The sequence below is a fragment of the Panicum virgatum genome, chromosome 2N (assembly GCF_016808335.1).
Source record: "Panicum virgatum strain AP13 chromosome 2N, P.virgatum_v5, whole genome shotgun sequence".
Lineage (NCBI taxonomy): Eukaryota > Viridiplantae > Streptophyta > Magnoliopsida > Poales > Poaceae > Panicum > Panicum virgatum.
In genome coordinates, this window is record NC_053146.1 from 10,208,469 (window position 1) to 10,230,396 (window position 21,928).

At 43.6% G+C, this 21,928-nt stretch overlaps 2 protein-coding genes and 1 long non-coding RNA gene across 6 annotated transcripts; 2 read left to right on the forward strand and 1 right to left on the reverse strand.

Moving 5' to 3' along the window:
* The first annotated feature begins 2,235 nt into the window (after nt 1-2,235).
* Nucleotides 2,236-8,677, forward strand: LOC120657996. Of its 2 annotated transcripts, none has more exons than XR_005668469.1 (5): nt 2,236-2,550; nt 7,590-7,800; nt 7,906-8,010; nt 8,078-8,125; nt 8,206-8,677. It is a non-coding gene; the product is annotated as an uncharacterized LOC120657996 (long non-coding RNA). The 2 variants fall into 2 exon arrangements; XR_005668470.1 differs by having other exon boundaries at nt 7,597-7,800.
* A 2,569-nt stretch (nt 8,678-11,246) lies between these two features.
* Nucleotides 11,247-17,976, forward strand: LOC120657991 (probable LRR receptor-like serine/threonine-protein kinase At1g56130). 3 transcript variants are annotated; one of them, XM_039936186.1, is made up of 24 exons: nt 11,247-11,412; nt 11,511-11,706; nt 12,440-12,511; nt 12,595-12,687; nt 12,783-12,854; nt 13,185-13,256; nt 13,367-13,438; nt 13,520-13,591; nt 13,827-13,898; nt 13,991-14,062; nt 14,140-14,214; nt 14,324-14,395; nt 14,486-14,551; nt 14,664-14,729; nt 14,811-14,855; nt 14,939-15,003; nt 15,097-15,479; nt 15,567-15,765; nt 15,865-16,023; nt 16,117-16,235; nt 16,386-16,596; nt 16,750-16,987; nt 17,080-17,230; nt 17,339-17,976. In XM_039936186.1, exons 1-24 carry the CDS (start codon nt 11,250-11,252, stop codon nt 17,708-17,710), a joined length of 3,177 nt encoding a protein of 1,058 aa, XP_039792120.1. In that variant the 5' UTR covers nt 11,247-11,249; the 3' UTR covers nt 17,711-17,976. The 3 variants fall into 3 exon arrangements, with proteins under 3 accessions (XP_039792120.1, XP_039792121.1, XP_039792122.1); XM_039936187.1 differs by having other exon boundaries at nt 12,616-12,687; XM_039936188.1 differs by lacking the exons at nt 12,440-12,511; nt 12,595-12,687.
* A 485-nt stretch (nt 17,977-18,461) lies between these two features.
* Nucleotides 18,462-21,104, reverse strand: LOC120657997 (ferredoxin-3, chloroplastic-like). The gene is made up of 2 exons (XM_039936194.1): nt 20,969-21,104; nt 18,462-19,258 (listed from the first exon to the last, which is right to left on the reverse strand). Exon 2 carries the CDS (start codon nt 19,242-19,244, stop codon nt 18,789-18,791), a length of 456 nt encoding a protein of 151 aa, XP_039792128.1. The 5' UTR covers nt 19,245-19,258; nt 20,969-21,104; the 3' UTR covers nt 18,462-18,788.
* Nucleotides 21,105-21,928: the final 824 nt, after the last annotated feature.

The following is a 21,928-nucleotide window of genomic DNA, read 5'->3' on the forward strand; positions in this document are numbered from 1 at the left end:
GTTGGGACCTGGGATTTTTTTACCGACCGCCGGGACCGAACCGCCGGCCACCGGTTCCGATTTACCGGACCGGTTGGACCGGTTACCGGTAAAAACCGGCCAAACTCAAATTTGAATTCAAAACCCACAGTTATACCGGTTTCGAACATCTAACCGGCCGGTTTGACCGGTTTACCGGTCGGGTTTGACCGGTAACCGGTCGGTTTAGATTAAATTCAAATTTTTTTCTTTTTTAGTTTAAATTCAAATGCCCGCAAAGTATACTAAATGAATGTTTGTATAATATGTTTTAGCCTAAATGAACCCTCCAACTCTCTTTTGTACTACTTTTACATTGTATTTGTATATTTTTGTATGCATGTTTTTTTTGTTTAACTTTAAATGCTCGCAAAGTATACTAAATGAACGAATATTTGAAAAAATTTGACACCATTAGATTCGTCGCAACTTGAAGTATTTTTAAGAATTTTTTGGGATTTTTCCATATTTTGAAATTCAAATTTAAAATTTGAATTTGGGCCGGTTTGAAACCGGCCGGAACCGGAACCGGTCCGGGCCGGTTAGACCGGTAACCGCGGTTACCGGACCGGTTCCGGCCGGTTTTTTTAACCCTGGTTGGGACACGTGCGCATCGACCGTGAAATCGGAAACCACCGGGCGACGGTACAATCAGGATTGGGACTGCAGAGTTAATTGGGCTGAAAGCAGTCCAATCAACCCAACACCTCTGGCGATGCCTAGCGTTTATATATCTCCGGTGACAGAAGGAGCAGCCTCAACCAGTAGTCACTGGACCAAAGCAGGGGCCCTGAACCGGCCGGGCGGCTGGCTCGCTGGCGGTTAGACTGATCGTCTTCAGCTGCTAGGATCGACACGACCCAGGCACCTAGACCTAGACCTAGGTCTTTTTACATGAAAACACAAAAAAATCATAAACGCATTAAAGTGAAACGGAATCTTACTAATTTGAAGCACTAAATGAAGTCTATTTACAAAACTTTTTGCATGGATGGACTGTAAATCGCGAGACGAATCTAATGAGCCTATTTAATCCATGATTTGCAACAATAATGCTACAGTAACCATCCGCTAATTATTGATTAAACATGGATTAATTAGCATCATTAGATTCGTCTCGCGATTTACAACTCATCTATGCAAAAAGTTTTACAAATAGACTTCATTTAATACTTCAAATACCATTTTTACATCTTTATATCTTTTTGCAAAATGAACTAAACACACCCCTAATTTGCTTGCGGATTTTTTTTCCCGATAAGATCTGTGTCTTGTCATCTATCCCCATCACTTGAAATCGATCATAGTACATAGCTAGCGCGACAGGTGCACGCATCTGAGGAGTCCGCTGGGTCAAGTCGTCGCGCGGGTCCGCATGCAGATGCAGGACGCTCGGACAAGAGAGAATTCCCTCGGCCATCAAAAATTTCAACTCTTCCCTCGATACCAAATCCGTCAGGGGGGGCCCTTCGTTGCCCCTCCCAGTGAAAAAAAAATACCAAATCCGTCCAATGGCCATTAAATTTGACAGAATGTATCTGGACGACAAACAATGGAGCCCACCTAGTCCAGTGCCAACGTTTCTCCATCCCCATCCCGAAATGACCGCCCAGTCCAACCCTAGCGCCCATCCAGTCCTTCACCCCGCCTCCCCCATCTTGAGGGATGACAATTCCACCTGCGGATGTGGGTATCCACGGATTTTTAACCCGACGGATGCGGGTGCGGGTTTGATATTCTACCCGTGGGTAGACCCGCACTCGCATATTGCGGGTGCGGGTGCGGATTTGAGATTCCACCCGCGGGTGGACCCGCATCCGTCCGGAAAAAAAACCACAACCCAACCTACATAGATAAAGTACATCCCAACTATCCTAAATATAAAATGAGCACATAACTTATGAATTTATTGTTAGTTTGTCCTTCTTACTTTGAACTAATGGATTTGTTGCTAGTTTACTCTTATTACTTATAGAAATGTGTTATTTGACTGTTTAAATTGATAAATTTGTGCATTTTTATTATATCTATTGCTAGACCCGCGGGCACCCGAAACCCGCCCGAAATCCGCGAGTGCGGATGCGGATGCAGAAATGCACCCGCGGGTTTACTCGCGGGCGGGTTTTTTCAATCCCGCGGGTTTGCCTGCGGTCAGGTTTTCGTCAAACCCGCACCCGCACCCGCGGGTGCCATCCCCATCTTCAGTGCCGCCGCCCCCATCCAGCCGGCCGCCGGCCTGAGCTCCGCCGCATCTGAGTCCGGCTCCTGGGCTCGGGCCGCCGCCCCGCATCCGGCTCCTGGTCACGCCGCATCCGCGCATCGGGCCTTGGTCGCGCCGCCGTCTCCCATCCACAGGCGGGGGTGTGCGCGCGGGGCACGCCAAGGAAATGCCACCCGCGGCGGCGCGCGGCGGCTGGGCGACGCCACGAGCTCGGCGGCCGAGTGACGAGACGCGCGACGGCAGAGCCAGGAAACGGCCCGCGCCTCTTCAGGAGCGATGTTAGCCCCCCTTCGTCCATGGCTTCGTGAAGGGTAAATAGCCTTTTTCACATGCTTTTAGTAGCTTAGTGTAGTAGAACAGTCCAAATAATACCAATCAAGTGTAATAATTAACACTTAAACTTAAGCCAGAATTACTGTACTCAACCAGAACACTCACACCGCTTGCTGTAACCAGGATCGATTACACAGGAACTCTTGTCAAAACACGAGCACAGATGATTACAAGCAGACAAAAGTTCTCAAAGTTAATTTACAGTACGGAATTTTGCAAACAAGTTTACGTAAAATATCAGAATTCAAAATGTAGCGGAAATTAAATAGAAGTTTAGTTTAGAAAAACAACGGTAACTACGATGACGTGAGGACGTCACATCGAGCCCACCGATGTGAATCCTGGTTAGCTCCAACCAGCAGCAGTTACCTGAAAACAGGGTGACAACAAACCCTGAGTATACTAATACTCAGCAAGTCTTACCCGACTATGGGTATACTTAGCCCACTATCTAGACATGCAAAGCTTTTTGGCTCTGGAGTTTATTTTGCGAAAAATCTACTAATACTGCATCCTTACCTTCAATATTTTAGCTCCATTTAGTTTTACAAGTACCAACTAGATTTGTCTGAATAGCTAGAACACACATGGTTGATCTCATTATCTTTCTGAAAACAGAAGACATTTCAATCTCACCTTCCAAATCTTATCTCAACCTTTACTACGATGTGACGAAGTGATCAAGGTTCTCTTAACCGAGAGAGATAGCGAATCGATCCGATTTAACCTTGCAAGGTGGACCTAACTCACACGACACGTGCAGCCACGCTGGACCACATATGTCAACTGTTCCCATCATTACCCCGACGTCTGAACCACGCCTGCCAAAACCCGGGTGAAGGGCCCCTCACAGCGAACTCCCGGAGAACCCGGAGGCGACATACACTCGAACACCCGCCATCATCCCACTCCCAGAGTAGCAGGTCGCGATTCAAAGTATCATTGCAAATCAGGTAATTAGCTTACCGGTTTCGACTACATCCTACTTTTCGGCATGTAGTTAGTACTGTTCAATCTTGGTCAGCACAGCCAACAATGGTACGGTCCTCAATCGACACAGCCGGAGGCTACTTTCCATCCATTCCATCTCCATAATCCAATTCCTCTCCGCCCGGTCTCCATTTTTCTTTTCTCACAGATTCATTCTCAAACTACTTTGCTATAAGTATCAAGATCTTATATCTCGCGAGTGATAGGAATCACTCGACTTCTACCGAGTTCCTAATTAGCAAAGCATTTCTAACGACACTTGTATACTAGTATAGACTCATAAGTACCTAGGGAGAAGCATGCATACTAGGGTTCCATACAACTCCTAAAAACATAAATGCACAAATATTTAAATAAATATTAATATACTGAAATTAGGGGTTATGCTCCGGGGCTTGCCTGGGGTAACACTGAGTCAGTGTTAGTACTAATAAGGCCTTGGGCCCTTCCGACTTTGAGCCGGGTCTTCGGTTACTCCAGCGGTTCCTTCTCTCTTCAGGATGCGTTCACCCAACACCTTCTTGTGGTTCGGTTTCATCAGCACGTGCTTGTGGTTCGGTTTCATCAGCACGTGCTCCACATCCACATATTGTACGTCTAGTGTACCTAAATGATATGCAACGAGGCGAGTGCATGAATATAAAGAAAACAACACATGATGCATTAGTGCTCATGACGCAATGCAATTACAAGAAAGACCTGACTGGGCAATCATTTATCGAGTAAACACCACAAATAAGCTCAAAAGGCAGAATGGTTGGTGTTACAACACGAGAGTTCATTCAAGTATTTTAGCCTGAAGTATTTCCTACTAAAAAGCATTACTAGCTTGCTAAGAAAAGGCTAAGGAAGAATATAAAGCAAGAAAGAACAATTAGGACAATTTATTTAACCAGCAATGCACAAAAGTAAAATAAATAAAAGCAACCCATGAACTAGTTCTCAAGAGTTTAACATAACTTATACAGGACTAACTCAAATTGTTGGAATTAACAATCAATCATGATTTTCTAGCATTTATTGATAACAGGAGGTAATTAAATTAACCCCAACATGACATACAAGTTAACTTAAATCAAATCATTGCAAGCACTCACCAAATAAGGATTAGCCAAACTTGTCTAGCTAACAAGAGTTAATATACTTCACCCAGAAATGACATAACTTGATGGATTGAAACATGCAGAAAGGAATTGCTTAGCAATGCTTTTGTAAAATGAAGCTATAGCTGGAAACTAAACAATTACAAAAACTTAACTTGCAACCATGTTTCAGTAACAAAAAAAAATTAACTGGCATGATAAGATATTGGTAAAGAGTGTAACAAAAATTTATCAACAATTCTCGGTGACCGAAGACATTTATTTTAGTCCTAGGATGGAAATCCAACAATAATAGATCCATAAACATGCACCTAGGCTATGCACCTAAAAATTTTCTAGTGAAATACACATGCAAAGAGTTGGCTACCACAAAATTTTCAGGATTTTTAGACAAACAGAACAATAGATACAAAATAAATTAGCTTAAGCACAAACCAAATTTTTTAGCAAGGGCAAAAGTGACATTTCACATGCTTGAGTATTTTTCCTCTGAATTCTTAACTTTAGAAACCCAACAAAATTTAGTTTGCATTTTCCTCATTTTTCTACGTTTTTCTACAAATTTACAAAGTTCTCAGCCGAAAATGAATAATTTTAGAAAAACCCTAAACCCTAAACCGGCTAACGATTGGGCCCCACATGTAAGTGAGACCCAGCCCAGCCTCCGCTCCCCTGCTCTGCCCGCGCCGTGGCCATGGCCGTGGCCACGGGCAGGCGCGGCGGCGGCGGTGGCGCTCCCGCCGGCGGTGCCCGGCCGGCGGCTCGGCGCGGCAAGGCCGCGGCCAGGGCGGGCCGGCGGAGCAGGGCGCGTGCGCGGTGGCGCAGGGGCACACGCAGGGTGGCCCGCGGCGGCGCCATGGCAAGGGCGGGGCGGCGCACGGCGTTCCCCGCCGGCGGCGGGGCCGGCCGGCGGCGGACGAGGCTGGCCCGCAGCCAGGGAAGCCCGGCGGCCCCGGGGCGCGCGGGGTGGCGTGCGGGCACGCGCAGGGCGGCCCCGCGGCGTGCGTCGGCGGTGGCGCGTAGCGGCCACATCGGCGCGGCGGTTTCTGACACCGGCGGTCACGGAATCGAGCCGGAAAAGGGTGGGGGAGGTAGAGGAGTTCGTGGCGAAGCTCACCGTGCCCTTGATTTGGGCGGAGGAGGGCCGGAAGAGGGGGCTCGACGGAGAGGGGCGGAGCTCGGCGGGCTTGGTAATGGCGGCCGCGGCGGGGATGCCTGATTCCGGCCGGAAAAGGCTCGATCGGGCTCGGAGATGGGTGGAGTAGCTGCTGGGTGAGGCGAGGGAGGTTGGGGCGCACAGAATCGAGCGGCGGCGGCGAGGGTTGGCCGGCGCGGCGAGCAACAGCACCTCTGCTCGAGCTCAGCTCGACGTGAACGCGAGGAAGGAGAAGGGGATGAGGACGAGAAGCCTCCAGAGCTCGCGAACGGATAAGGCACGCACGGAGGGCGAGGTTCGCCGACGGTCGCGACGCGTGGTGGTCTCTGGCGCTGTGCTGGTCGCCGGTATGGGCAGGCGGCTGGAACTCGGCACGTGGCACGGCGGCCCTCCTCAGCGTGCGCGCGGCAGCTCCGCGTGGCGAGGCCGAGGCCGGTTTGGGGAGAAACCAGGGGTGGGGAAGGCGGTTTGGCTGGAGGCACGACGCGTGGCGGCGCCAGCGTGACGGCCCCGACGCCGAGACGGCAACGGCGCACGGACGCCGATTGGCGTGAGGGAGAACAGAGTGAGGAGAGAGAGATGGTGGTGAGGGCATTTTCATAATTAACTCGAAGTTCCAAACCCCAGTTTGTAAACTCAAATTTTCTCCTCTTTCATGGCCTCAAACGAAAAACTTTTGAATACCAAACTTGCTTAAAATTTCAAGATCTACAACTTTCGTTTTAGGCACATTTCCATTTGAACAATGGTTTGAAAGATAAAATTTGAAACTTGAGTGCATTTGAAAAGGTCCTATACACTTCAGAATTCAACTTTTTCTCCCACTTTTTGTGTGGCAACTCGAAAATTTTTGAACACGAAAGTTGTTCATCATTCGAAAACCTATAACATTGGTTCTAGGCAAAAATTTATTAGAGAAAGAATTTAAAAGTTATTTTTAAAGCATGTTTCTTTGGATTTGAAAATTAGTCATCATTTCATGTGTTAACAAGCTAGCAAAAATTTAATCCAAATTTTTTTTACACGCACGATTAATGCTAATGATGATGTCAAACACATGATTAATCCTAATTACAGGTAATTAACACCTGGGGGGTTACACTTAGGTTTTGGTAATTGCTATATGGAGAGCACAAACATGCATAGTTTTGATTCCATCTTGTTTAACAGGATGGACCCTAATTCAAGCTATTATCTGGAAATCACAAGTGTTCCGAATCCTAGAAGCCATAAGGATATTAGTGGCTATGTTTTCGATATGGTGGTTGATGCTGATTTAACCAATTTCAAAGATTTTGTGGATGAAGTAGTGGAAAAATATCCTCCTAGGTTCAATGAACAGCCAACTATTGCCTACTATGATCTTGCTAGCAGCACTTACCTTGAAGTGAAATCATACCAAGAATTGCTTCAAATGTTTGCCAAACATGCTGATACAAAGACTGTGAACATGTTCTTTTCATGCAACCTCCCTAATGAAACACCTCAGTGGCCTACTATAACTGCCAGCCAATCCACTCAGCCCACTCATGAACCTAACTAGCCCACTCATGAACCTAAATCCAACCAGCATACAACAAGCGAAACTGAGTCTGAGTCTGAGTCTGATGATGACAACATGTTAGCAAATCCAGAGCCAGAAAATGAATTTATCACTAAGATGGATCAGCCTTTGGAGAATTATGTTGACTCATATTATTCAATAGAGAAATTTAAAGCTGCTTATGAGAATCTTATCCCTGCCCTCACTGACAAGGCCCAATGGCAGCAATCAGACCATGGCTTCTTTATGCATCCACCACTCTCATATCCACCGCTGGTAGAAGGAAGAATCAGAGGTTCAAAAGGAGTAGTGAAGGAGGGAGTACAACACGCAGAAAGGGGCAGCATAGATGTGATGTCTGTGGTGGATTTGGACACCGTTGGTACACATGCAAAGATGGTAACCCAGAAGACAAAGCTGCCTTGCTAGCTGAAAGGTACTGTTTTGCTTTCATAATTCTACTATTATGTCAATTTTTCTTTCATAATTCTACTATTATGACAAAGCTGTATGTGGCAATAATCATTTGTTTCTCATACAGGGGCCCACCCAAGAAGAGAAAGAAGAAAACAAATTAAGCCACTAATGAAAGCACTGAAATTGTAGCTATTTCAGCCCGCCCTACACCGATGTATTTTCCTCCTAGGTGAGTTCAAACCACCAAGTACCTCTAAATTATGTTTAAAATATTGACATTTTTGTCTCTAATGCAGTCAAGGATGCTCCACTAACATAATCATAAGCAAATGGACAACTGAAAAGTAAGCTGAATTTTTATGCCATTTTCACAGTATCCTAGCTGAATCATAAGCTCCACTGAAATCATAAGCATGCTTTGTAGGTCTGCATGTGCCTCAAGCCAACCTGATGCACTCTCCATAGGACCACCAGTAGCTCCCTTGCAGCCAACAGTGAAGAAAAAGAGAGTAGGGAAAGCAAAGGAAGACAAGCCAAAGGGTGCAAACAAGACAAAGGGTGCAAACAAGCCAAAGGGTGCAACAAAGCAGAAGCAAGCTTTGGTGCCTGTTCCACCTCAAAGTCCTGCCATGTGCACCAGGAGCAAAGCACCGGAAAGCCCCACAATGTCCACTAGAAGCAAGCGAAAAATTCTGGATTGACTATTCATGACAAGTCTGTGAGACTATTCATATGTATGGTATGCTGATCTGTGACATGAGACATTAGTTGCTCTTAGGTTGATGAGAAACTTGATACTGTATGGCATGCTGCAGTCTAGTTGCTGCCACTATCTCTTGACATGTATGCTATGCATGAAACTCATTTTCAATGAGAAAACTTATGCTCATATTTCATATTGTTTGGTCTATATGCTCATATATGTGCCATGGTCTGGATGTGATTTTTTTTATCTGTATGTGATTATTGCCATGGTCTGTATGCTCATATATGGGCCGCTCTTGATTTTTTTGGTCCGTATGTGATAAACATGGAATGGCATTGAGGTAAACTGTGATATTATGCTTCTTTTTTATCCAAGGGTAAAAGTGTCTTTTTGTTGTCTGGTTAACTGCTACTTAACAGCCATTGGACGGAATTGGCATTGAGGGAAGAGTTGAAAATTTTGGTGGCACTGAGGGAAGAACGAAAATTTTAATGGCAGTGCGAGAATCCATGTAAATTTTTATGGCACAAGGGAATTGGCCCCTCGGATAATGGCCCTCCGTAGCTTGACAACCGCTCAATCCAGGCGTGGCAGGACATCCTATTGCTTGCAGCGGTAGTACGGCTAGTGGCTGGCGTGCATGTGCCTGTGCAGCAGCGCTATACTTCCTCCATTTCTATTTTCGCATCGTATTAGTTAGTTTTATCTTAATTAAATTTTTTAAACTTTGATTAAATCTATAGAAAAATAAAGCAGCAACTATATTATCCAACCTATGCACTATCTATCAACACATACTTCATGGTGGATTTCACTAAACAAATTTAGTATTGTAAATGTTATTATTTTTCTATAAATTTAGTCAAAATTTGCCAATTTTAACTTAGAACAAATCTAGTACAATCCCAACCAAAGGGAGTAGTACCAACCAGGCTCTGTAGGCTGCAGCTCGCCTGCTGCTCAATCATAACATCTGCCCGTGTGTAAAATATAATGCTCACTTTTTTAAAGGGAATATATCTGGTGGAAACCGCAATCTTCGTGAAAACCCGTGCAAATCACGACAAAAAAAATATCTAAATTCACCAAAAAAATCACACATGTAGATGATATTATGATACACAACCTTGTAAAATATCTTATTCAAACTCAACTTCGTTTATGAGATATAAAAATAACAAATTTTTAACAAATCATCTAGACAGTTTTCTGGCTTGAAATTTGTTATTTTTATATCTCACGAACGAAGTCGAGTTTGGACAAGATATTTACAAGGTTGTGTATCATCATATCATCTTCATGTGTGATTTTTTTTGTGAATTTAGATGACCTTTTGCCATGATTTGCACGAGTTTTTATAAAGTTATGGTTTCCACCAGATATGTTCTCTTTTTTAAAATGCATAAATCTGAAAGGCCAAAAACGATCGATATTTGGACTATACTCCCTCCTTCCCTGTTTATAAGGCATGGTGGAACATGACACGGTCTTCTAAACAACACTTTGACCATTTATTTATCATATATTATATCACTTTTGATTAGAAATTTATAATCATTGTAAAATATATTTGATTATGAATCCAATCATATGAAATTTGCATTATAAAAATAAAAATTTAATAGTCAAATTATTGGTCAAAGATGACAAGGTTTGAATCTTGATATACGTGTATGCCTTATAAACAGGGAAGGAGGGAGTATTTTGGAACGTAGGAAGCATAAGCAAGTGGTGAAGTGGACACGGGCAGGTGTTACGTTTGAGCAGCAAGCAAGCGAGCTGCATGCAGAGCCTGGTTGCCTGGTTGGTGCCGCGCTAGCTAGGAACTGGTCAACCGGAGAATAAGAAGAGACGGGTTGGAGGCTAGGTTCACTGCCAGGGTTTATAAGGGTTCCATTTCTGTAATGTATTTACAAGAAGTCACGGTTCTGGATCAATATTTCTTCGACATATGTCACGATGATAAAGGGCCACACAGCTCGCTCACTTCTTTCAAAAGGGAACCAAAATTTTCTAGGCGCGACAAGGCGCTTAGTTGACATGATTTCTGTCTTTGTTTTTTTACTACGTATTATGAGAAGCAACCTTTAGATTGTGGACTTTTAAAGCTATAAGCTTAGATAGTGAAAATCTGATAGTCTATAGGGCATCTTATACTGTGAAAGGATGGACTGCTGCACGTTGTAGTATAGTTCACGTCTACAAGGGTAGCCTAATTTTATAGCAAGATAAGACAAAGTGCTCACCTAGTAGTATAGTGGATGGTCAATATTTTTGTTTTAAAAACACAGACACACGCTTACATGCATGCCTAAGTTGTTTTTATAGTCATGAGATGACAAATTGCTTACATAGTAAGTACAGTGGATCAATATTTTTGTTTTGTGGTTTAAGGCAGGAACTAGATGGACGACATACACTGACATGCACGTGTAACTTCTGTAATTGTGAGACTGAGTAAGAAGTCACCACAAGTACATCCAACTTGGTACGGGTCTTGCAATTTTTCGGTTCTATTTTAGGATTTAAATGGCGCTATTCTTGATAGCAAGACATCTGTGGTGACTTTCTCAATCTCGAAGATCTGCCGGCTCAGTCTCTCGGAGGTGCTCATATGTGTAGAGTTGAGCATCTGCGTTTTTCCTGTATTTCGTAAAAAAATGAACAACAAATGCATATATTAGAATTAGAAAAAACTAAAATGATATGTAATTTAGGAAGGATGGAGTATTAATAAGCTAGCAGCCCCGACATTATTTCTCATGTTAGAGAGGACTAGGAGGTGCAGAGACTCGACAAACGGAGAGATGAGGCGTGGCTACCGCAGCAGCAGCGGTGTGCTGGTTTGGCTGGTGCTCCTGCGCACATGCTTCGAAGCACCTCGGGTTCAGGCTCAGCAAGCAGCAAGAACTGATCCGATCGAAGGTTGGACATTACTAGGCGCTACCTCCTTTACTATGCATGGTTGAGATTAAGTGTACATGCTTGCCTAGCTCAATTCACTTGCATGTTGACGCGTGCAGCGGCGGCGCTCAACACAATCCTGGGGAGATGGGGATGGAAAGCGACGCGGTCGCCGGCGTGGAACATCAGCGGCGAGCCCTGCAGCGGCGCCGCCGTCGACGACGGCGTGGGGCTCGACGGCAACAGCGAGTTCAACCCGGGCATCAAGTGCGACTGTTCCTTCAACAGCAACACCGTCTGCCACATCACCATGCTGTACGTATATATGCCCAGTCTAGCTTGTTTCAGTTGCGCACTAGGTGCTCGACGCCGGCACCAAGAGGCCATGTCGTCACGAAAATGCTTTAGTACTAGCTTAAGTTCTACCAATTTGTCCATGGAAGCTTGCAAGAACATGGGACCGTGCTCCTCTCTCTCTCTCTCTCTCTCTCTCTCTCTCTCTCTCTCTCTATATATATATATATATATATATATATATATATTAAGAAAGGAAATATGAACTAGCTAGTACAGAATGGACCAATGTAAAAAATAAAATTACAATTAAATATGAGAAACGTCTCTTTTCCACTGCATCCATTACAGCCATGACAACTCTGTGTTGTTCCTTATCACTATCGTTCCTGTTGGCAGTGGAAGAGCCGTGCTTTATAAATAAAAGATCAAATCCCCTCTTAAGATAAACATCTTGATAAATATGTATTCACAGTTCGTCATTTAACCTTAGACAGTTGGGAGGGAAATGGAAGGAAAAGAACGACTGAAACGGAAGGGAAAATCTGTTTTTTCCCCGAAAAAAAAATAAAGAGTGCCACAGTTCTGTCGGTTCATTATTGCTCTCACGTTGTTTCTGAAGGTTGGAGGTTACCAACCAAATGATAGTCGGAAACGAAATCTAACACAAACCAGTTCTTATGAACTGAAACTGTATTACCCTTTTGTACTAGTACCAACTGAATCATTTTTCCAACTTCTTTAATTTGTACAGGAAGGTATACGCATTGAATGTTGTCGGTCAGATACCTTCAGAACTGCAGAACCTCACCTACCTAACTTACCTGTATTTCTATCGAACTCCTATTTTCTGTCTTGATGATGAACAAATAAATCAATGTTTTAAATTCTTTGCTGTTAATGTGCTAGATGTTTCTGGTGTTGCTTCAGGAACCTTGATCAAAATTACTTGATGGGTCCAATTCCATCATTCATTGGGCAATTTTCTGGAATGCAACACTTGTAGGAGTTATAATACCTCAAGCTCTAAAATTCTTGTAATCTCCATCTGTTAGTGTTGTCTGAAGTCTGAACTATATTCCATTCTTTTTTAAAAGGAGCCTGGGATTCAATCCATTCTCTGGGCCACTTCCAAAGGAACTTGGGAACCTCACGAATCTCAATTTGCTGTAAGAAGTCTCTTCTTTCCTATATAGGTCCTCGACTTTCAACTATAGTTTTTAGCAATGTCCTATAGATTAATGATAGCCTGATGTTATACAACCATATCTAACCATATGGCACAAACTATGTGCATAACTTCTCATCAAGAAAGTAACTTATATGTTAAGAACATCCGTGTAATTTCCATTGTCAAATGGTGCTTCGTTTGTTCGATGAGATGCGAATGGAGAATATTTGAATCAAAAGGCTCATCAGGGAAAGCATGCCCCTTTTTCCACCAGTAGCATGGCACCCAAATGAATTCTGTACTCCTGACCTGTGTCCTTTTGTTTCAGAGGCATCAGTTTGGACAATTTTAGCGGTGGACTTCCTGAAGATCTGGGCAATCTGTCCAAACTTGAGCAATTGTAAGACGGCCCCTTTCTAATTGCTAAAACACTACTTCTAGTAGCACTAGAATATGACTGGGAGATCTCTGTTGTTGAACATGATAATTTCTGCAATATTTACCCAACAGGTACATTGATAGTAGTGGCTTTAGCGGTCCCTTCCCTTCAACGTTCTCAAAGCTTAAAAAGCTGAAGATTCTGTACGGTCAACAATGGTGCCACAATTTATTGTTCATTGTGCTTCTGTATTTTCAATGTTAAATATTTTGTTGTGCTTGCAGGCGAGCATCGGATAATGATTTCACAGGGAAAATACCTGATTATTTTGGGAGTTTGACAAATATGGAAGATCTGTAAGAATAGTTATTAATTAGTCAACACGTCATGTATTATTCAGGAGATAACTGGAAATTATGCAGCAGAACTTTTCTACATATGTTCTTCGCATTTGAATTAGGAGTTTAGGTCGCATGTCCATGTCATTAAACTGATCCGCACAACATATGGATACAATATAGTTTGCTTTTTCTATATTCAAAGATGGATTTGGTATGGTATTACTTCTTTTCTGAAAGCATGAACTTGTAGGGTACTCCACGGAAATTCTTTTGAGGGCCCGATTCCAGCAAGTTTGTCTAATCTAACCAGGCTGACAAACTTGTAAGTATTTCATACTTTGGCAACATTGTTCCTGTGCTAGTTTAGAAGGTCAAGTTTGTCAAAATAACTGATGTTCTAAATACAATGACCAGAATTGTTGGTGATATTGTAAATGGAAGCTCTTCGTTGGCCTTCATCAGTAGTCTGACATCTTTGAGTACCCTGTTCGTGACACCTTTAACCGTAAACCTTACAGTTTATTATATTGGCTAGTTACTGAGATTAAATATCTTTCTTACAGGATATTGAGGAACTGCAAGTTATCTGGTAATCTTGGAGCAGTTAATATTTCTAAGCTTGCAAATTTAATCTTGCTGTAAGTTTTAATCAACGGGCCATTGTCCCAGTTTATGATGTTATTGTTTTCTTTTCTGAAATTTAATGTGAAGTGTCCACTCAAGTAACATTGCTCTCAAATGGCACAGGGACTTGAGTTTTAATAATATCACAGGTCAAGTTCCTCGATCAATCCTTACTCTGGACAAACTTGAATTCCTGTAAGGAATTCTCTATTGATTATTTCCATTATACAAACACCACCTAAGCTGATGTCCATGCTTCATCATCTTGTACCATACCCATTTCAGGTTTCTTGGGAACAATAGCCTTACAGGAAGCCTACCTGATGTGAAAAGTGTTTTATTAAAAAATTTGTATGTCAACCAATTCAGCATAGAATTAAATTTCCTGTATAGAACAAATTATTTGACTAATTTAATGGCAGGTTCGTTATTTCACATGTAAGTTAATTTATTTTATTTGCAGAGATTTTTCATATAACCGGCTCACCGGAAGGTTTCCTTCTTGGACTACTGAGAGCGATTTGCATCTGTAAGTTAAACATTTCTGAAATTTGTGTTTCCTACTTAAGAGGAGAGAATTGAATATACTCAAATTTTTGTTTCGTACAAGGAATTTGGTGGCAAACAACTTCGTTCTTGATAGCACCAACGACAGGTAGGCATCTAATTATACTTCTGCAGGAGTTGAATTTTAATAGAATCTTTCTAACAACTTGTAAAATTCAATTATGTGCACAGTATTCTACCTTCAGGACTAAACTGCCTCCAGCAAGACACTCCTTGTTTCCTTGGTTCTCCACAATGTATATTTTTCACTCTTCATCAACCATAGCAGGTAACAGGATGTCAGGGATCTTGGTAAAAGGTTATAGTAATTATGTACCTCTTAACTGCAGATTATTCCTTCGCGGTAGACTGCGGCAGTAATAGGTCTATGACAGGGTCAGATAATACTATGTACGATGTAGATCCTACAGACCTTGGGGCTTCATCATATTATGTTACCGGTCAAACAAGATGGGGTGTCAGCAATGTAGGAAAATTCAACCAGGCCCCAAATGGAAGTAACATAATATATAGCTCCATCGAGCAGTTTCAGAATGCAGCAGATTCAGAACTGTTCCAAACAGCAAGGATGTCAGCATCGTCACTGAGATACTACGGCCTTGGACTTGAGAATGGAAATTACACTGTTGTGCTTCAATTTGCAGAGACTGCTTATCCGGACACACAGACTTGGCAAAGCCTAGGAAGGAGAGTCTTTGACATATATGTCCAGGTACGTATAAATTGAATGCATGCATGATATGATTTAATAAACAGTTTAATTCTTTGTTTGAGAGTGCTCATATTTTCATGTGCTTAGGGTTCTCTTAGAGAAAAGAACTTCAATATAAGGAAGACAGCTGGTGGAAAATCTTTTACTGCAGTTAGCAAGAGTTACACAGCAACTGTGTCAAAAAACTTCCTTGAGATCCATCTCTTCTGGGCTGGCAAGGGCACTTGCTGCATCCCTAAACAAGGTTACTATGGGCCGATGATCTCAGCATTAAGCGTTACTCCAGGTAAGCCCAGCCTAATCATTAGGTTAGCGTAAAGAAGAAGTTCATTACATTGGCTTTTCTCAGATAAACAAAACCCTTAGGCCTCAGCTTTTTTTCCAGATTTTACTCCAACTGTGCGAAATGGTGTACTGAAAAAGAAAAGCAAAGCTGGAGCAATTACTGGAATAGTGATCGGTGCAGCAGTTTTAGGATTAGCAGCCTTATTTGGAATATTTGTGTTAACTAAAAGGAGAAGAAGGCTAGCACGACAGCAACAAGGTATCAGATAACTCACTATTTGTAGGGCATAACCCATACATAATAATTCTCAGATGAACTATTTTCTCATGCATGTATCCTCGAAAAATGTAGAACTGTACGACCTGATTGGACAACCTGATGTCTTCAGTTATGCTGAACTCAAGTTAGCTACAGATAATTTCAGCCCTCAGAACATTCTTGGAGAAGGCGGATACGGGCCAGTCTATAAGGTTTGCTTCTCCCATTTAATTTGGTCTTGCGAAATAGCGACTGAGTATTTTTCTTATTTGGTATATGTTAGCTGAATATAACTCTACAGCGGCCTTGTTGGCCTCTGGTCAAAATACACATGTAACTTTAGTAACGCCTTTATTTGGCAGGGTACACTAACTGATGGAAGAGCAATAGCCGTGAAACAACTCTCTGAATCATCTCATCAGGGGAAAAGACAGTTCGTGGCAGAGGTTGCAACCATTTCTGCTGTCCAACACAGGAATCTTGTCAAACTGCATGGATGCTGCATTGACAGTAACACACATTTGTTGGTCTATGAGTACCTTGAAAATGGAAGCCTTGATCGAGCTCTCTTCGGTGAGCACACTTCTGCTCATCCCTGTTACCTTCAAAATTGCCTCTGTTTCATCCCTCCTAATAAAACCTTGCTTCATCAACTCTCAATAATTTCCTTCTCTGCATTTTGCCATCATCTTAATTTCAAGGCCTTATTAATTTCTGCATTAACAGGAAAAAATAGTAGGTTGAAGCTAGACTGGTCAACACGCTTTGAGATCATTTTAGGCATTGCCAGAGGCCTAGCTTATCTTCATGAGGAGTCCAGCATCCGCATCGTGCACAGGGACATCAAGGCCAGCAATGTGCTCCTTGACACCGATCTCACCCCCAAGGTCTCCGACTTTGGACTCGCCAAGCTCTACGACGAGAACAAGTCGCATGTCAGCACGACAAGAATCGCAGGCACATTGTGAGAAAATTTCACTACTGCTGTTCTTATGATGACTGCACCTTCCAACACCTCAGCTGAGTTTAACTTCCCTCACCTCACCATTGTTCAAGTGGCTATCTGGCTCCTGAGTATGCAATGAGAGGCCAGCTGACTGAAAAGGCCGACGTCTTCGCATTCGGGGTGGTCGCTCTGGAGGCTGTCTCTGGCCAACCCAACACCAGTAACTCCCTCGAGGAAAGTGACATCTATATCTTAGAAAGGGTAAGCAGTTCGACGATCTTTCCATCTATCCAGGAGTGCTGATGAAGATGAACCCATTCTTAGTTCTTACTGTTACTGAATGTTGCTGTGCCTATGTTAACTTAACAGGCATGGGACCTGTACGAAGGGGAGCAACCACTGCGAATCCTGGACCCAAGACTGGAGAAGTTCGACGCCGGGGAAGCTCTGAGAGTCATCCATGTCGCGCTCATGTGCACGCAGGGCTCGCCGCACCGGCGGCCGCCGATGTCGAGGGTGGTGGCAATGCTTACCGGGAAAGCCGAGGTGGCTGAGGAGATGGCGAAGCCAAGCGACGCCATCATCACTGAATCGCAGCTCAGGGGCAGGGACAGTAGCTGCGGCACGAGCAGCTACTGGGGGTTGTCGACCACCCCTGAGTTCAGCAGGCAGAAAGAGGTCGACCCTCTCACCCAGTCGCCGACGATCGCCAGAGCAAGCCACGAGATCGAGGGAAGGTGAAAACAAAGATGATCGCTGCTGAAGGTGGTCGGTTTGATGAGGTGAACGTTTCAGATTCTGTTAAATATGAGTTGGAAAAACATCTCGTTCTGAATTATTGTACTGTCAGGTGGAAAAGGTATCACTCCTTGTATAACGAATAAATGGGTTTACATGTTGTATGACCCTAGTTTGGAACTTTGGATTGTAGTTTTGGTAATTAATGATAACGGTCAATGTAAAGTGGTATGGATTGCTACATATAAGGTTTATTCTCATGATTGCAATTTGATGTGTTCGGGATATCAACCATCCCAAAGGATCAAGTCCAGGCAAACCTTCATGAAGATACATACAAGGGCCTACTGCCCACTTAGTTAGACAAGCGATCATGGTGTTAAGAGAGATCACCTTCGTAGCTAGATCTAACATCTTTAGGTTTGCTTTCCTAATAGATGATGCAAACGGGTTTAGGTAGCTCCAATAAATCTAAGAAAAAGCCTAATCATCAACGAAAGAGAAATCATAAACTCGGAGTCTGAGGAATGATTGGGGTGAATTGGGCTTGCTGACTGCTGTAGCTGGTACCAAGTCCTGATGCCCCCCTGAAGCACGTCATAATTTCCTTCAACAGAGCCAAGTCATGGGAACAATGCCAGAGATTCTGATTAAATTCTTCAGAGCTCAGATATAACCAAAAAAAAAAGGCTGCAAGGATGCTGCATGGTACAATGCCAAATAAGAAGATGGTGCACAGGTGCAGTGATACGTAGAGCCATAAACTTTGGAGGATCAGGCTGCTGGAACTTTCAAGGCCAAAAGATCCATGAAGATGCATAGTACAATACCAACATGCAACATTCAGTCACATTGTTTTTCTACATTTTATTTATTACTACACCAATATTATCAGAGGCATCCAAAAACTTCAACAGCTGAATGAGCTAACTTTGCGCACCATGTTTAAACTCAACCTATTAATTGGCTGCCTCAGGCAGTGCTGCATTCTGTATGACAGGATATCTAACATAATGCATTTGCTGGCTGTTGCTCCTTAACAACTTCAAGTGCATCTGCATCTCAGTCTCCATGGGACTGACTAGTACAGTTCACCTTCCTTGTGGGTATGGATCACACAGTCGGACCTCGGGTAGGACACGCAGGTGAGAACATATCCCTCAGCCTGCTGTGCATCATCGAGGAATGATCCATCTGACTGATCGACAATGCCAGTCTCAATTTTGCCAGCGCAGGTAGAGCAAGCCCCAGCACGGCACGAGTATGGCAGCTCCACTCCAGCGGATTCAGCAGAGTCCAGGATGTAGGTATCATCTTGAGCCTCAAACTCATGCACGTCCCCTTCGGGTGAGACGAGCTTCACCTTGTAGACAGCCATTGCAGCAAGACCAAGCTTCCTGAAGGTTTTCAGGCCAGAGGTCACGGAGGGGTGGCTGACAAAACTCACAGATGAAGGACTCTTCACTGCAGCAGTGGAGACTTGAATGCCAAAGTTGGTACTGAGAGTGCATGAAGTTGAGAGTGTGGATGCCGCCATCTCGCAGTGTTAACCTTAATAAGCACATTTAGAAATGCACCACAAGTGGGACCATGTAACATCATTTAACAAGAATTTTCCTAGCATAAAAAAAACATGATTGAACAAGAAGTCTAAAATTTCAGTTAACAAGCAAGGTGGCAATAGAAGCTATAAGGAAATCTAGGAAACTATGATATGCACTAAGGTACATTTTTAGGACAAAAAAATCACACAGGTCTTCCCATTAGTCAGATTAAATCAATCTAGAGATCAAAATAAGTATCAGCAATTCAGCATACATGACTGTGCCTTTGTTGTACTGCAACCGATCAGGAATACCTCCTTTTTAGTATGTTCATATAAACAGAACTAAATATTGCATTCACCCAAATAGTGACAGGAAGTCTATAGTGTACTATACTATCTACTTATACTCTTATAGAAAATTAGAAAACAAACAAAGAGGAAACTTTCAATTACAAAACTTACTTTATGTGATATCAGATACGAAATTCGAAGGTAAATAATGATCATGGGACCATGACCGAAATGTACCAAAACTACATGCCATGTTCCTCTCTGTTCTAAGACTCTACAATCATATACTTGAGTGTATGTAACTTGTTACTTTTTTTCTGAGGAAAGAAAAGGAAAATGAATAACAATATAAATTAATAAATCTGTCGGCCCCTCTGCACTACCAACCTTAGATGCTTGACGAGTAGCAATTCTATCTTTTTTTCACTCAATTAACCATTTTGTACAGTCCACCTTGTACTTTGTTTTAGAATCTTGACAAAGAATGAGTAAAAGGACAGCCTAACAAGAAGGTACGACCCAACTCTGCAACACCTGGAGTCAGAGATGCTGAAATGAAATCACTGGTTACAGAAACTTCTCGGCACCAGGTAATGATTCGAGGGTGTTTGGTGCGGCTCCAGCTCCAGCTCCGCCGGCAGCTCCTGCCGGAGCCGCACCAAACGCCCGTTCGGTGGAGCGCTTCTGCTACAGGCGGATGGGAGAGCCGGAGCCCTTTTCCATGGGGCACAGGCGGAGCCAGCGGAGCCATTGATCGCAGCTTCGACTGCTCCGGCTCCAGCTCCGCCCTCGCGCTGAGCCCTCCCAAACGGCCAGGAAGTAGAAACCACGCACAGCAATACCTTAATCTCCCTATACAGTAGCATGCTTTTGCAATTCTACCCCATGGCTGCAAAACCTGTCATAAACCCAAAACCACAGAACCATACAGCTTAGCTGCTCCCCTGCTCATAAACCCCTCTCAAGACCATTTCGTATTTTCGTTGGGTGAAACACAAGTCACACGATAGTACGATACGATAGGCAACCCTCGCCACGAAAGTTAAAGAACTTGAGCCCCGAAATAGGAAAGGAAAACAACGCAAAACCATAAAACATGTATCCTCCCACAAATTGATTAAATCAAACAAAGATTATAGCACCTACGCACGGCTACACCTGAGCAAGGAATCTTTTCCTTCAGATCAAGAACCCCTTTTATTCTTTGATCTCAATGCCAATCATCTACAAGAATCCCTACAGCTTTGAGCTAGATTAATACTCAGTTAATCCCAACCCCTCGTGGAATCGGTGATAGTTAGCTCAAAGCAGCCAGAGCAACATCTGCCCGGCCCAGCTCGAAGGAAAAGCAAGGCAATCGCACGGCGGCACAGACCAAAACAGGGAGCGGAGGAGGAGACGAGAACGGGGCGCCCGGATCGTACCTCGAGTTGGTAGCGGAGGAATCGACGGCCTGGGAGGTCGGCGGCTGCTGCGGGGTCGGAGCGGCGGTGGCGGAGGCAACGAGGCGAGGGGGAGGAAGCTTTCGTTTGCTCGCGCACGAGTGGGAGCCTGGGACCACTTGGGCTCTGTTCGCTAGTCTTTTTCCGGCTTATTTCGGCTTATTTTGGTTTATTTTCTCTCACATGGTACTATTAAATCAGCCGAAATCAGCCGGTTTTTCCACCAGCCGAACAGCCCCTTGAAGGCGGCTCCGCTTCTGCCGCGTGCGCGGTGCGCTCAGGGCCTGTTTTCGCCAGGGTTTTTTTATCCGACCGTTTGGACCGAACCGCCGGCGCCCGGTTCCGGCTAACCGGTCCGGTTTGACCGGTTACCGGTAAAAACCGGTCAAACTCAAATTTAAATTCAAAACCCGCAGTTATACCGGTTTCGAACGGCTAACCGGCCGGTTAGACCGGTTTACCGGTCCGGTTTGACTGGTTACCGGTCGGTTTGACTGGTAACCCGCTAAATTCATTTTTTTTGTTTAAATTCAAATATCAGCAAAGTATACTAAATGAATGTTTGTATAACATGTTTTAGCCTAAATGAACCCTCCAACCTTTTTTCCTACTTTTACATTGTATTTGTATACTTTTGTATGCACGTTTTTTTTAACTTCAAATGCTCGCAAAGTATACTAAATGAACAAATATTTGAAAAAATTTGACATCATTAGATTCGGCGCAACTTGAAGTATTTTTAAGATTTTTTTAGGATTTTTCCATTTTTTAGAATTCAAATTTAAAATTTGAATTTGGGCCGGTTTAAAACCGGCCGGAACTGGAACCGGTCCGGTCCGGGCCGGTTAGACCGGTAACGGCGGTAACCGGACCGGTTCCGGCCGGTTTGGTGAACCCTGGTTTTCGCACGGCTCTCCCTCCTGCTCATCTGACTTCTCTTAT